This window comes from Sinocyclocheilus rhinocerous, unplaced genomic scaffold (genome assembly GCF_001515625.1).
Source record: "Sinocyclocheilus rhinocerous isolate Xijiao unplaced genomic scaffold, SAMN03320098_v1.1 scaffold2341, whole genome shotgun sequence".
Classification (NCBI taxonomy): domain Eukaryota; kingdom Metazoa; phylum Chordata; class Actinopteri; order Cypriniformes; family Cyprinidae; genus Sinocyclocheilus; species Sinocyclocheilus rhinocerous.
In genome coordinates this window covers 251,508-263,689 of record NW_015647626.1, presented here as the reverse complement: position 1 = coordinate 263,689, position 12,182 = coordinate 251,508, and the positions used below count along the sequence as shown (strand labels likewise).

General features: G+C 37.0%; 2 protein-coding genes across 6 annotated transcripts in view; one reads left to right on the top strand and one right to left on the bottom strand.

Annotated features, from left to right (window-relative positions):
- Positions 1–8,273, bottom strand: part of LOC107709357 (AP-2 complex subunit mu-A) — a 15,841-nt gene extending 7,568 nt beyond the window's left edge. For 2 of the 4 annotated variants that reach the window (XM_016513813.1, XM_016513814.1), the window contains exons 1-8: positions 8,134–8,273; positions 7,306–7,424; positions 2,548–2,813; positions 2,147–2,229; positions 1,391–1,396; positions 1,113–1,248; positions 875–1,019; positions 659–673 (exon numbers count right to left, since the gene is read on the bottom strand). In XM_016513813.1, the coding sequence (XP_016369299.1) occupies positions 659–673; positions 875–1,019; positions 1,113–1,248; positions 1,391–1,396; positions 2,147–2,229; positions 2,548–2,813; positions 7,306–7,379 (725 nt within the window). In that variant the 5' untranslated portion in view covers positions 7,380–7,424; positions 8,134–8,273. The remainder of the gene's footprint in view (positions 1–658; positions 674–874; positions 1,020–1,112; positions 1,249–1,390; positions 1,397–2,146; positions 2,230–2,547; positions 2,814–7,305; positions 7,425–8,133) is intronic. The other 2 variants (XM_016513815.1, XM_016513816.1) reach the window with 2 other exon arrangements.
- A 2,573-nt stretch (positions 8,274–10,846) lies between these two features.
- LOC107709359 (annexin A13-like) overlaps positions 10,847–12,182 on the top strand; it is a 3,867-nt gene continuing 2,531 nt past the window's right edge. For both annotated transcript variants that reach the window (XM_016513819.1, XM_016513818.1), the window contains exons 1-3: positions 10,847–11,011; positions 11,157–11,190; positions 11,343–11,422. In XM_016513819.1, the coding sequence (XP_016369305.1) occupies positions 10,895–11,011; positions 11,157–11,190; positions 11,343–11,422 (231 nt within the window). In that variant the 5' untranslated portion in view covers positions 10,847–10,894. The remainder of the gene's footprint in view (positions 11,012–11,156; positions 11,191–11,342; positions 11,423–12,182) is intronic.

Below are 12,182 nucleotides of genomic sequence, written 5' to 3'. Positions count from 1 at the left end.
TTGTTGGTACATTTTACCAGTAAACAGTAAATACATTTATAATATTTCAAATAAATGCTCTTACTTTGTTTATTATTACGGTTTTCCACAAAAACAACAAGCATAATAATAAATGTTTCTTGAGCAGCAAATCAGCATATTCAAATGATTTCTGAAGGATCATGTGACTGGAGTAATGACGCTGAAAATTCAGCTTTGATCACAGGAGTAAATTACATTTTAAAATGTATTACAATAGAAACGTTATTTTGCATTGTTATTATATTTTACAATATTACTGTTATTACTATATGTATCGAATAAATGCAGCCTTGGAGAGAACAAGAAAAAAATCTTACTGACTCCAAACCTTTGAATGGTAGTGTACAATGCTGTTTAAAAAATTGTTTAGAATGAAATCTTTCATTTCAGAAATCAGTTGTCAAAACAAATTCAAAATCTGTAATTGAAAAAGAGTAGTGAGATGGAATTGGGAAGAAAAAAAATGCCCTGAATTTATAATGATACACTCATTTGAAAAATGCTAATATTGGTAATATTGGTATATAATGTATAAATATTAACTACATGAAAACTGTAATAAAAGACACTCATATGTTGTATAGTTTAACATCACAACTAACATAAAACTGAACACAGAAATATAAAAATACAATACCTTCCCCCTAACTCACTGTGGTAGCACAGAGAAAAAGAGACGCAACAAAAACAGACAGCTTCAAAACTCAAAATAAACCACACGCTTTACAATCAAACATTTCTTTTGCAATTCTGGATCGAGAAACACAAAATCCAGACAAACAGAATTTTCAAAGCAAATAAGAGAGGAGACAGACCAGCAAAAACTCTGCATAAACATGAGGCACTTTGAAACCTTTTCACAGGATCGTCAGTAGTTCCTCCTTTCCCCTGTTTGTCAATGACGATTTTGTCATTCATGCCAAACTTGCATTCAGGCATTCCACTCAGATAGCTCTTCATCACCACACGACCGGAGACGTGAGCGCTCAGGACCTGACCTGTCGGGATGACACGCAGCAGCATGTGAATGGTCTGGCTCGAATAACTACAGGCACACACTCAGCATGTGATCTCAGGGAATGCGGCCTCACCCTGTGGCGACATGAGCAGGTTGACGCTCTCCAGCACATCCAGGAAGAGCTCGTTACGGCGGTACTTGATGCCTTCACGACGCCAACCGATTTGCCCGGTCACCTGGCTGGTGATCTGAGACTGCTCCTCCTTAGTCTGAGGACAATGATGGACCACCAAAGATTTAGGAAGGTCATAGACTACTTTGAAGTGTGGTAGAAATGTCCAAATACTTTGGGAACACTAATATAACAGTGTAACCTGAGAAAGACTTGAAATGAAATACATTAACACATACCTGATGCTGCAGTCAGACACGTCCAGAAAAACAAGGAAAAAAGAGAAATGTTTTATATTAGAATCTGCACAGACAACATGGGCAGAGCTCCAAAAAAAAAAAAAAAAAAAAAAAAAAAAAAAAAGTAAAAATTAAAGAAAAGAAAAATAGAAAAACAGAAAAAAAGAAAAATGCGGACCCAGTTTTCTGTAATATTTGATTGCAAAAATTCTAGCTGTCAACTTTCTAAACATGTCAGCAAAATTCTTTGTAAAGAAAACTTATAATTGTATAAAAACAAAACGTGTGTGAATTTTAAATTTTTTTTACACAGAGTATATAAAAATGAAATATTACAATGTTTAAATGTTCATTTTAGAAATTTAAAATGTGCTGATAAAAAAATATTTATGTGGAAAAGAAATAAAATTTTTATATATCATTTTATATTATATATAATAAAATGTTTAAATTTTCAATTTTAAAATGTTTTTGATAAAAAAAACGTGCAATTTTTTTTTCTAAATTTACATACAATATTTAAATGTTCATTTTAAAAATTTAAAAAACAAAATTTAATTTATCATTTTAAAGTATGATATAGTCTTTTTTAGCACACTCTGCTGGTGCTTACATAATACTGCAATAATACAATACAATTTAAGTCTTAAAACGTTTTTTTTTGGACTCAAAAAAATATATAAACAGGGAACAAATGGGTAGAAAAAAATGGGACAAAAGGCATACAAAATGTGAATTTGTATTTTTTTTTTTTACCTGGCCTTTGATGCCCTGCTGGGTAATAAAAGTCTTCAGTGCTCCGGTCTCTGAGTTCTGCGGGTATCCAAAGTCCAGGATCTCTGCAATCACACACACAAAGAAATAAATGAATCATTATTCTGGAATGAGACACTTGACACTTCAAGGACTGTTTTAAGCAGATTTTGTTAACATGTTTCATATGTTTAGGTAACCGTTTATTTTTTTAATCTGTTAGACGAGGTTTCCGGGCCAGCTCATGGTTTAAGACGCACCTTACCACTAACAGCGCATGACTGCCAGGAAAGCATGCCATTTAGAGGAGGGTGAGTTTGTTAACACGGGCACATGGAGGATCAGATAGAACTGAGGGAGAACAGTGTCAGCAAATGCTGTGTGTGTTTCTGAACCAGTCTTACCATCCAGCAGCTCATAGATCAGCACAAAGTTGTTCTTGATATTCTCCTCGCTGATCTTCCCAAAGTAGGCGCTCATGACGTCACACATCTTGTAGAGGAACTCGAACACCATAGCGGCGTTGACATTCTGCTTGGTGACAGCAGCCAGCCAGATGTTGGAGCGTTTGATGTGGAAGAAGCTGGTGCGGGCGATGTTTGTGACGGGGGAGCGCACCTGCTGACGGGCGTGGATCACGTTCACGCGGAACGCATCCACAGCATTGCGTCTGTGGAGGAGATTTTGAACATCAGGTCAAGGTTGAGATAATGGAGTTGGGCAGGAAGAGTGAGCACATGGTCACCATCTGCCAGTAAACCCTGTCAGACAAACATTCCTTCTGTCTGCGAACAAAGCATTAAAAGGATGTTCCCTGCTGACCCAAACCTTCATGAACCTCAAGATAAGTAACAAGCTCCTGTAGACAAAAGTGCTCTTGCCTGTCTAAAACAAATAAGACAACTTCTTATGAAGAGATTCTTATACAAAGAGAGTCCAATAAAAGAAAAAATTCTTCTTTTAAAAATATTTTTTGGCAGATATTCTTACTCCATCCAGGTTAATCTGCTGCAACTGCGATCCAATAATCATCAAGGCCAAAATTAGCCAAGTTTATTAAAGAAAGTTTTAAGACAAGCATTTAATTAAAAAAAAGTGCATAATGTGTCAAAATATCTAAGATACACAAAACTCACCAAAAATGTGTCATCTCATGCCTGAGTGCAATCAAAAGGGAAAGGGCATTATGGTAATTTCAGTCCGCTGCTGATGTACTTGCATATCTTCACAATATTTGATTGACTGAAGTATGTCAGGTGACATGCTTGCAGTAGAGCTGGGCAATATGAATATTTACAATACATTCAAAATGCTATAGATGATACAAATTTAACAAAAATTTGTTATTCTTATAGTGTTTTACATCCTTTACCATTTGTCCTAAATTTTTCTAAAAACCATGTTATTAGGACAGTTTTGTGCCCATTACGAAATATCACAACTCCCCCCTAGTGTCACAAATCCTGAGAATATTGTTTGAGAATATCAGTATTGTTGAGAGGTTTAATTCATTTATACAAACCAGTTCTTCTATAGTTGATTTGAGCCAAACACTGATTTAAAGGGCCTTCACTCAAAACTGAACGTGGAAGTCTATGCATGTTATTTTTTGGTAACAATGGTTTAAAGACTGTGACATTGTTTTAATTTTTTTGTTGGCCCCTGAGAGTTATACATTTATGAATCTAAGCATGCTTCCTAAAGGCTTGTTCACACCGGGACGAATATCGCGCGCGATTATCGCCGACGTTTAACGCCTCGTGACTAAACAAAAGGTGCCAATGTGAGTGTGCACACCGACGTGGAAAACGCGAGGCGTAAAAGCACCATTTTTAAAAAAACGCCTCGGGCTCGTTTTTTTGGTTTGACACGCCGCGTTAAAAACTGGCCGACCAATGAGATTGGCGCTTTTGTTCACGTGCCTGGAGCTGCTGAAGTTACAGTAAAACACGACTTGGTGGCGCTCAAGCACATTGATACCTAACGACAAAGAGGAAGTAAGTAGACGAAGAAGATGCATCGAGGCAAGATGAATGTAGAGCTGCTGGTCTCATTGGTGTCTGAACACAAAGGGCTTTATGACAAATGCGACAGCGACTACAAAAATCTCGATAAGAGGGAGTTGTTATGGAGAGGAATTGCAGATCAAATAGGATTCGATGTGTACCGGGGTATTTTTGTTTTTCACACTGCGCCATCTAATGTCAGGGAGTGAATTTGCACATTCACTTGGCTCATCGCCAGCGAAAATCACTTGGGTATGAACACAAAAGACGCGTCGAAAAACGTCGGCGATAAGCGCGCGCGATAATCGTCCCGGTGTGTACGAGGCTTTAGAATGACTTGTTCTCCATATGTAAAAAGTTTTGAAGAGTTTTGATAATGCACTTTAAAGATATAAGAAAATTACTGTTATCTTTTTTATGATTACTTTAATAAATCGGCATGGTAACACCGTTGAAGATATCTAAAATCTGTTTGCAATTTAGTATCTTGGCATCATGTTGACAAAGTTTGGTGTGAAATGCATGATTCTCCTAGGAGTATGCATTAATTCACAACCTGATTTTTCAAAAAATCCACATTCAAATCAAAATAGCCGTCTTCCTGCTGGTCGTAGCTAATGACTGTAAATTAGAAAGTTGTCCGGCTGATGAGATCAATATATGTACCGAGTTTGGTGTCTGTAGCTAAAACCCCCCAACTTTTGTCAAAAGGTGGCGCTATAGAGCGCCTGCTCCATGCCCATTTATGAGCTTTTGCCAGTGTCTAACTCTCATTAATACTGATGTGTGTGTCGAGTTTCATGAAATTCTGAGCATGTTAAGTACCTCTAAAACACCAGAAAAGAATTTAAAGTTTGATGCATTGCCATGGCAACAGTATTTAAGATATCAAGAATATCTTCACAGTTTTACATCGGCCATGTTTTGAAATCATTCTGATGAAGTTTGAAACAAATCAGGTAAAACTAAGAGGCTGATTTCCAAGCATTTTAAAAATGACACTTTCTGCTACCAGTTATGACTGAGAATCAAAATAGTCACATCTATGTGATCGGCATCATACAACGAACAAACTGCTGAAGTTTGATCGAAATCAGACAAAGTATGCTGAAGTTATAACACACTTCCTGTTTCCATTTTTTCGCCATAGATTTGTTGCCCTGCCACGGCCAAGCCGTTCGACATATCAAAAATTCCTTCATAATTTAGCATCCCCAATATCTTGAGATCACATTGACCGAGTTTGGTGCCGATCGGATGAAAAACCTAGGAGTATTGCAAATTCCACAGCATGTGTTTTTCACAAAACCCAGAATAGCTGACTTCTTGTTGGGCAAAGCTAATGACATGCAGTGCGAAATTTGTTGGGGATGATGAGATCTATATGTGTGGGAATTTTGATGACTGTAGGTCAAAGCACAGTGTGTGCTACACAGCCCCTCGAAATTGGCCCTATAAAGCAGTGTGCCACGGGCCAGATGGCCGCAGATTCCAATGTGTGTGCCAAGTTTCTAGAGTTTTTGAGCATGTTAGGGGCCCCAAAAGCCTCCGAAACCTTGAAATTAATTAATAGTAATAATAATAATAATCCATAGAAGAAAAAAACGAATAATGACTATCATACATTTTTACCATGATTTACAGAAAAAAAAATATTTTGTGTAATAATAGTTGTATACCAAAAAATCTTGTCAGGCATATTCAGAACCAGAATCATAAGATGACAATAAAAGACCATTTAAGGATTACAGTGCAGCAACAATATATTAATTCATTACAATTTGTCAGCTAAAAGTTTTTAATAATTTAAAATATAATAAAATTTAGTATGATATATTTTTGCCTATATTGCCCAACCCTAGATTGGGGGGTGACTGGTGACATGCGTCAGAGTGATTGGTTGGTTGTTTGCTGGGGTCTAAAAACATGCTTTCGGGTCATTGGTTGTAGCGGGATTGCTTACCTAGTGCTACAGTAGCCACAATGAACATGGAGAAAAACAGTACAAAGGACAAAGAGCATGAGGGAATAATGACAAGGAAAAAGGAGAAAGACAAACATTGGCTTCATGTCTAAATGGACAACAGTAATGGAAACACACCAATGAAATCTTTATGAGAACAAAAACTTGATCTGGGGTTATATGGAGGGGGAAAAAACAATACTTCCACATTTATGGTTACAAAAAATGAAATTTAGCTCATTGTGGTAATGGAATGGAGCAATGCTTCCTGCTTTCTAACATCCTGTCACCTTTCCTCTTCCCTAACAGGATAACCCTAATGATATGGAGTTTAAACCCTGCTGAGCTTGCACATTAACAATAAAGCCAGTCTATTTGCCCCAAAATGTATTCTAATAGCAAAAATAAATACATTTAGACTTTGCCAGTGCTAAAGTCAGTGGGTAGTTGCATTGGTAGGATGTCACTAAAGCCAAGTTCACACTACATGATTTTAAATGTCGGCAGATCGCTGTGCTGTTCAGACTACATGACTTGCTGTCTGTCTTGAAGTTGTTGTGGTGTTCACACTACGTAAATGATCCACAACAGGGGGTCACACACTACGCGAGCTCACAACTCTGTCACCCAACGACTCTATATGGTCCCCAAACCACATTGTCACAAAAACACATGCGAGAAGTGGAACGGGAAATGACGAGAGACAACACGTGAAACAGGAGTTGTTTATTTGAAATTGAAAATGGTTTGCACGATGATCTGTTCTGAAAAAATTTCACTCCATTTCTTGTGTCCAGACTTTTCTTAAAGCCATGTTGCTGCTGCTTTTCTTCTGCTGACCTCAACCCATGCCTTGCTCTCTCATTGGCTGTAGCTCGTCGCAACACCTGACAAAACAGGATGACGAGTCGGCCGACCGGTCCAGATATTTGGCATGCTAGATATTCATTTGGCATCGGCGATCACAGCCCAACCTGTCGGCGAGCTCATTGACTTGCAAATCGGGCTTAAAATCCTGTAGTGTGAACTTGGCTTAAGGTGTTCTGAGCAGCTTTTAGTGGTTGTTGTGTGTTTTGGTGCCGTTTACCGTCCCGTCCTGAGATTAACTGAGATCAACTCACATTTTCTCTAACATAGTCGATCTTGTCCTTGAGATCAGAAGCCGTTTTAAGAGCATTGATGAACTCACTCACCCTATATCATCGCGGTAGACGCGGGAGATGAGCACCTCCCCTTTATGGTTGTAGATGAACAGTCCTCCAATCATGGTGGCTGCCCCTCAGACCTCACATTCCATGGTGGGCCCTCACTCCTATAATTCACAGGACAATGAAAACGAATATGACGCTCACTGGCTGATAGAGGAGCCCTGTAGGACCCTGATAAGATTTGAGAGACATTCAGCCCTACAAGTGAGACTAGATAAACTCTCAACAGTTTGACCTTCTGTGACAAACCATATAACGTAGTTTAGGAGACAAAAACTCTATGTTGACTACAAAATAAATGAATTCACCCATATTAAAAGCACATAATATCTTGAACCTAAAAAGAGTATATCTGTTGGTGCATGTCTAGACGGACAAATGGCATAATCTTCAACTACAAAACGCCGTGATGTCGTCAAAAATGCGCAATTATGTAAATAAATATTTGCACTGACACCGTAACGGCTAATGATGTTAGTATTCACTCAATGCACAGGCGCTGAACAGGAAGTGTTCGTCCAGTGTGGTTTAAGCGCATAATCAGCACAAGATGTCTGCCATCTGAAAGACATGTTCATTAAACGAGCGTACTTTTAAATCGCTAGCCGCGCACCCGTCCTCTTGTAACTGATATTAATTATTCAAATAGACGAAGAGTCATTAATAGTAAGCAAGCTCGTGAACTGCTCTATTGCTTCCCTCGAGACCTGTGTGTGTGGCGATGATCATTTCGATGATGAAACCCATTTTTCCCGGTCGAAATTCAAACAATTTCTATCCTCGCGTAATCTTATTTTAAAAATGTGCTCATACCTACTTAGTATCCGCACGAATAGGCGCGGAATGGACCGTTCCCTCTCCGTGGTATTTTTCGGGATCTGAAGGATTAGCGGGACACTAGCAGCAGCGGTCCCTCCCTCGGCCAGGAAGTCAGCTGACAGAGCTCACAGTGCGCATGCGTGTTACGAGCGGCAACGCAACAGAAGATTTTGCATATTGGTTTGTTTAAGCATAAAGATGGGCGGCATTTATATATTTTTTTACTTTATTATCGTATAAATAGTTATACTGCATTCTCCGTATTTAGTTCTTTTCTGTATTTTTGCTAAATAAAAGCGCAGGTCATTAATATTAATAACGTTAAGTGACGTTGCTTAGTAAGCCCCTTGAAGCGCCCAATAACGTACCTAATTAATATTCATGACCAAGTCTTCACTACTTTGGTGTGATGTGGATGAATGAATGCTCTCAATGTCAGGGAACAGGTCATGGACCAACACAATTCTAGACTTTATATGTATAGAGTAGAGCAGAATAAAAAAAAATATAGAGTAGAGCAGAATAAAAAAAAAAATACAATTTATTAAAAATCACCACATGCATTAGCGCACATGATATAAGAGTGTTTGCCTGAGTCGGTTAGAATCAATGGTTACGCACTGCAAATGTGGACGAGTTCTTTGTAACATTTGAATCATTAATGCTGAAAGTAATATTTCTATTCATTACATAAACAGACTCATTTCCTGCTCTTCACGCAGGCCAGGAGATCATATGCACGCCTCTGTTTTCTTCTTTTAGTAATGTGCATTACATCTGCTTTTTAAATGTTGTACTCTGTAAAAAAAATAACTTTAAAATAAAATATTTGATAATCTGCTGCAAGAAGGAAACATATATGCCATAAATATTAGTATTCTGGTAAACACAAAGTCAAAGCATCAGCTGTTCATGCAGCGAGTAGGTTGATGCTGCTGGAACACAATTGACAAAGGCTTTCTTGTCTTAAATCAAAGGATTCTGCTCACTAAATTTTGTATCAGCCTACGCACATTTGTTTCATTCCTGCTGAACGAAGAAAGATCATTTTTGCTTATATAATCTCATCAGCTCAATAAAGAATGGGCATATGTAGCTAGTAAACTAATAACGCTTTACTTTTCTGTTGAGAACATGGTTGCCGATTTAAAAAAAAAAAAAAGATTAAAATCAGATAAAAATGTAAAGTGTATATGACGTCACCGACAGTGACGTCAGGGATGCGGAGTAAAACGAGCTGGAGAGAGCGAGCGCGCATTCAGAGACTCACATCAGCATCACAAGATGGGCAACGTTCAAGTGAGTAAAACAAGTGCAGTTTGTTTCTTTTTCTCACTTTATTTCACTACATATAACGGTATGGGCTGTTATTAGTTTGTTTTACGTATATACGTAAATAATACGTAAATACGTAAATATACGTAAATAAATAGACTGAATTTAAAAATACTTACACGCAAACGAGTTTCTCGCGTGACATTTGGATGTTTTATTTGAATGTTTTAACATTTTTCGTACTCGCTTATTATTAAAATTTCAAAACGAAATATTTAGTAATTTTTTTTCCTTATACACATTTTATATTTACTATTATTTCTTGTATTTTACTGTGATTTGAGCAGTGTTATACTCTCTTAGAGGAAGAGGAATGTTTATAAAAGAATAACTGTTTCTGTTATCAATAAGTGCACATTGTTATTATGGCAGTGGGCGAGGCAGAGGACGGCTTCCGCTATTCCTGTCCCTGCCCAGAGAAGCCATGACTCAGCTGTGTGTGTGTGTTAGAAACAGAGCCCCTCCTCCCACTACAGACCCTGCTGCAGTGATCTCATGCACAAACCCTTCAAAAACATGCTGATGGACTCACCCATCAGTCTTTTTGATAACATAACAAGGAATGAATTGCTTAGCCTATTTCAAAATCTCTTGATGTAAATGTAATTTAAAACTGCAGTAGTTTAATTGCATAACACATGATTTTTCTTACACAACCTTCATTTCAGCCCACAATAACTCCTTATGAGGACTTTGATGTGATGGCAGACATCAAGGCAATCCGTAAGGCCAGCAAAGGAATGGGTAGGTTGAATAAAAGTAATCACTGTCAGCTCATTGACAAATGCATGTACATAGGTAATCAATGAAAAATATGGCTTGTAAGAGCAAACACTCTATTCTCATATATGACGAAAGCCATAGACTAACGGTTTCTTATTTTCCTCTCCACCACGTCACATTATATTGATTTAGACTGCATTAACTGGTGTAAAGTTTCTACCATTGTGCTTTTACCCTTTTAATAATTGTGTAGAGCTCAAGGAAAACTAGAAAGTTTTGTACTGAAAAACAATAATGTACAGTATGTGAAAAATAATGTGTTTTTTTAACCTTAAACCACATAAACACATTTCATTACACCAAATACACAAAATAATGTTCTGTTTAGCAACATCATATGACCCCTTTAATGTTCTTTACATAACATCTCTGTATCAACTAAAATGCAAATTATTAGAGTGAGTATCAAATTTACATCACATAAAATCCTTGGAAAGAAATATTTTTTACAAGCTGATTTTTTTAATAATATGTACTGCATATCATAATTCATTGATATGTTAATATATAGTGAATCAACATACTGTACATCTATTTGAGTTTGTTTTGTTTTGTTCTCTCGGTCTGTGGTCACTTTGTTAAGGAGTTGGAGGAAGTCTTGAAGAATGAACTCACAGGAAACTTTGAGCAAGCAATTATGGCCACGCTGGACCCGCCTCACATCTTCATGGCTAAAGAGCTGAGGAGAGCCATGAAGGGAGCTGGGACAGACGAGGACGTGCTGGTGGAGATCCTCTGCACCAGCACCAATCAGGCACCAATCATTCCTTATTAGATTCGGAGAATAGTCACTTAAAGTTCAAGCATCAAACTTAGCTGAAATGAAATCATTACTTGATGGTATATCCCGACTTATAAGCATCACTTCTGTAATACCATATATATATTTTTATTAACAGGATATTTTGAATTGCAAAGAGGCGTATATGCTAGGTAAGCGTTGATCAGATATAATGATCAATTTATGATGTAATAAAATATGAAGAGACGTGATTTTTTTGTTGTCTCATTATTGAGACTGTAATATTATTGATAATAAAAATAATGCATGATTGTAGTCATGTAACAGATCTTTTGATCATCAGTGCATGAGCAAGATCTGGAGGCTGATATTGAAGATGACACTAGTGGAGAAGTGAGGAATCTTCTGGTTTCTCTCCTACAGGTAAAATATAAATACACCAATGAGCTTGTGTCCAATAAGTTTGCTTTTGCTGTTTTACACTTATTTATGGAAGCTTGTTTATGCCATGGTTGAATTCTTAACTTTTTTCTCGCAGTTCTGAGAAAACATGTCACAAATTCTGAAAAAAAAGAGTAATTTAAGTAAACTTAAGTAAACCTTTTTTTTTTTTTACTTTTACATCTCAATTATGACTTTTTTTTTTCTCAGAGGTTTGAGTTTACATCTTACAATTCTTTTTTTCTCAGATTTATAAGTTTACATCTTAGAAATGTTGTTTTTGTTTCCACCACGGAGTCAAAAAATTTAATTGTGACTTTTTATCTCACAATTCTCGCTATTGCTTTCTATCTTTATTAATTAATCTTTATACAATTAATTTCTTTTGTTTATATTGTTTATATCTCGCAATTCTGATTTTATATCTCATAAGCCTGACTTTTTTTCTCAGAATTGCGAGAAAAAAGTCAGAATTGTTCAAAATAAAAAGTCAAAATTACACATTCAATTTTCTTTTAATCTCATGGCAAAAACGTTTCGTACTAATTTCACAGTATTAGTAATTAGCAGGGGTGTGGACTCGAGTCACATGACTCGAGACTTGACTCGGACTCGAGTCCCAAATTTGATGACTTGCGACTCGACTCGACATAATTAAAGAAGACTTGAGACTCGACTTAGACTTTGACAGCAATGACTCGAGACTTGACTTGGACTTGAGCCCTGTGACTCGGAAAGACTT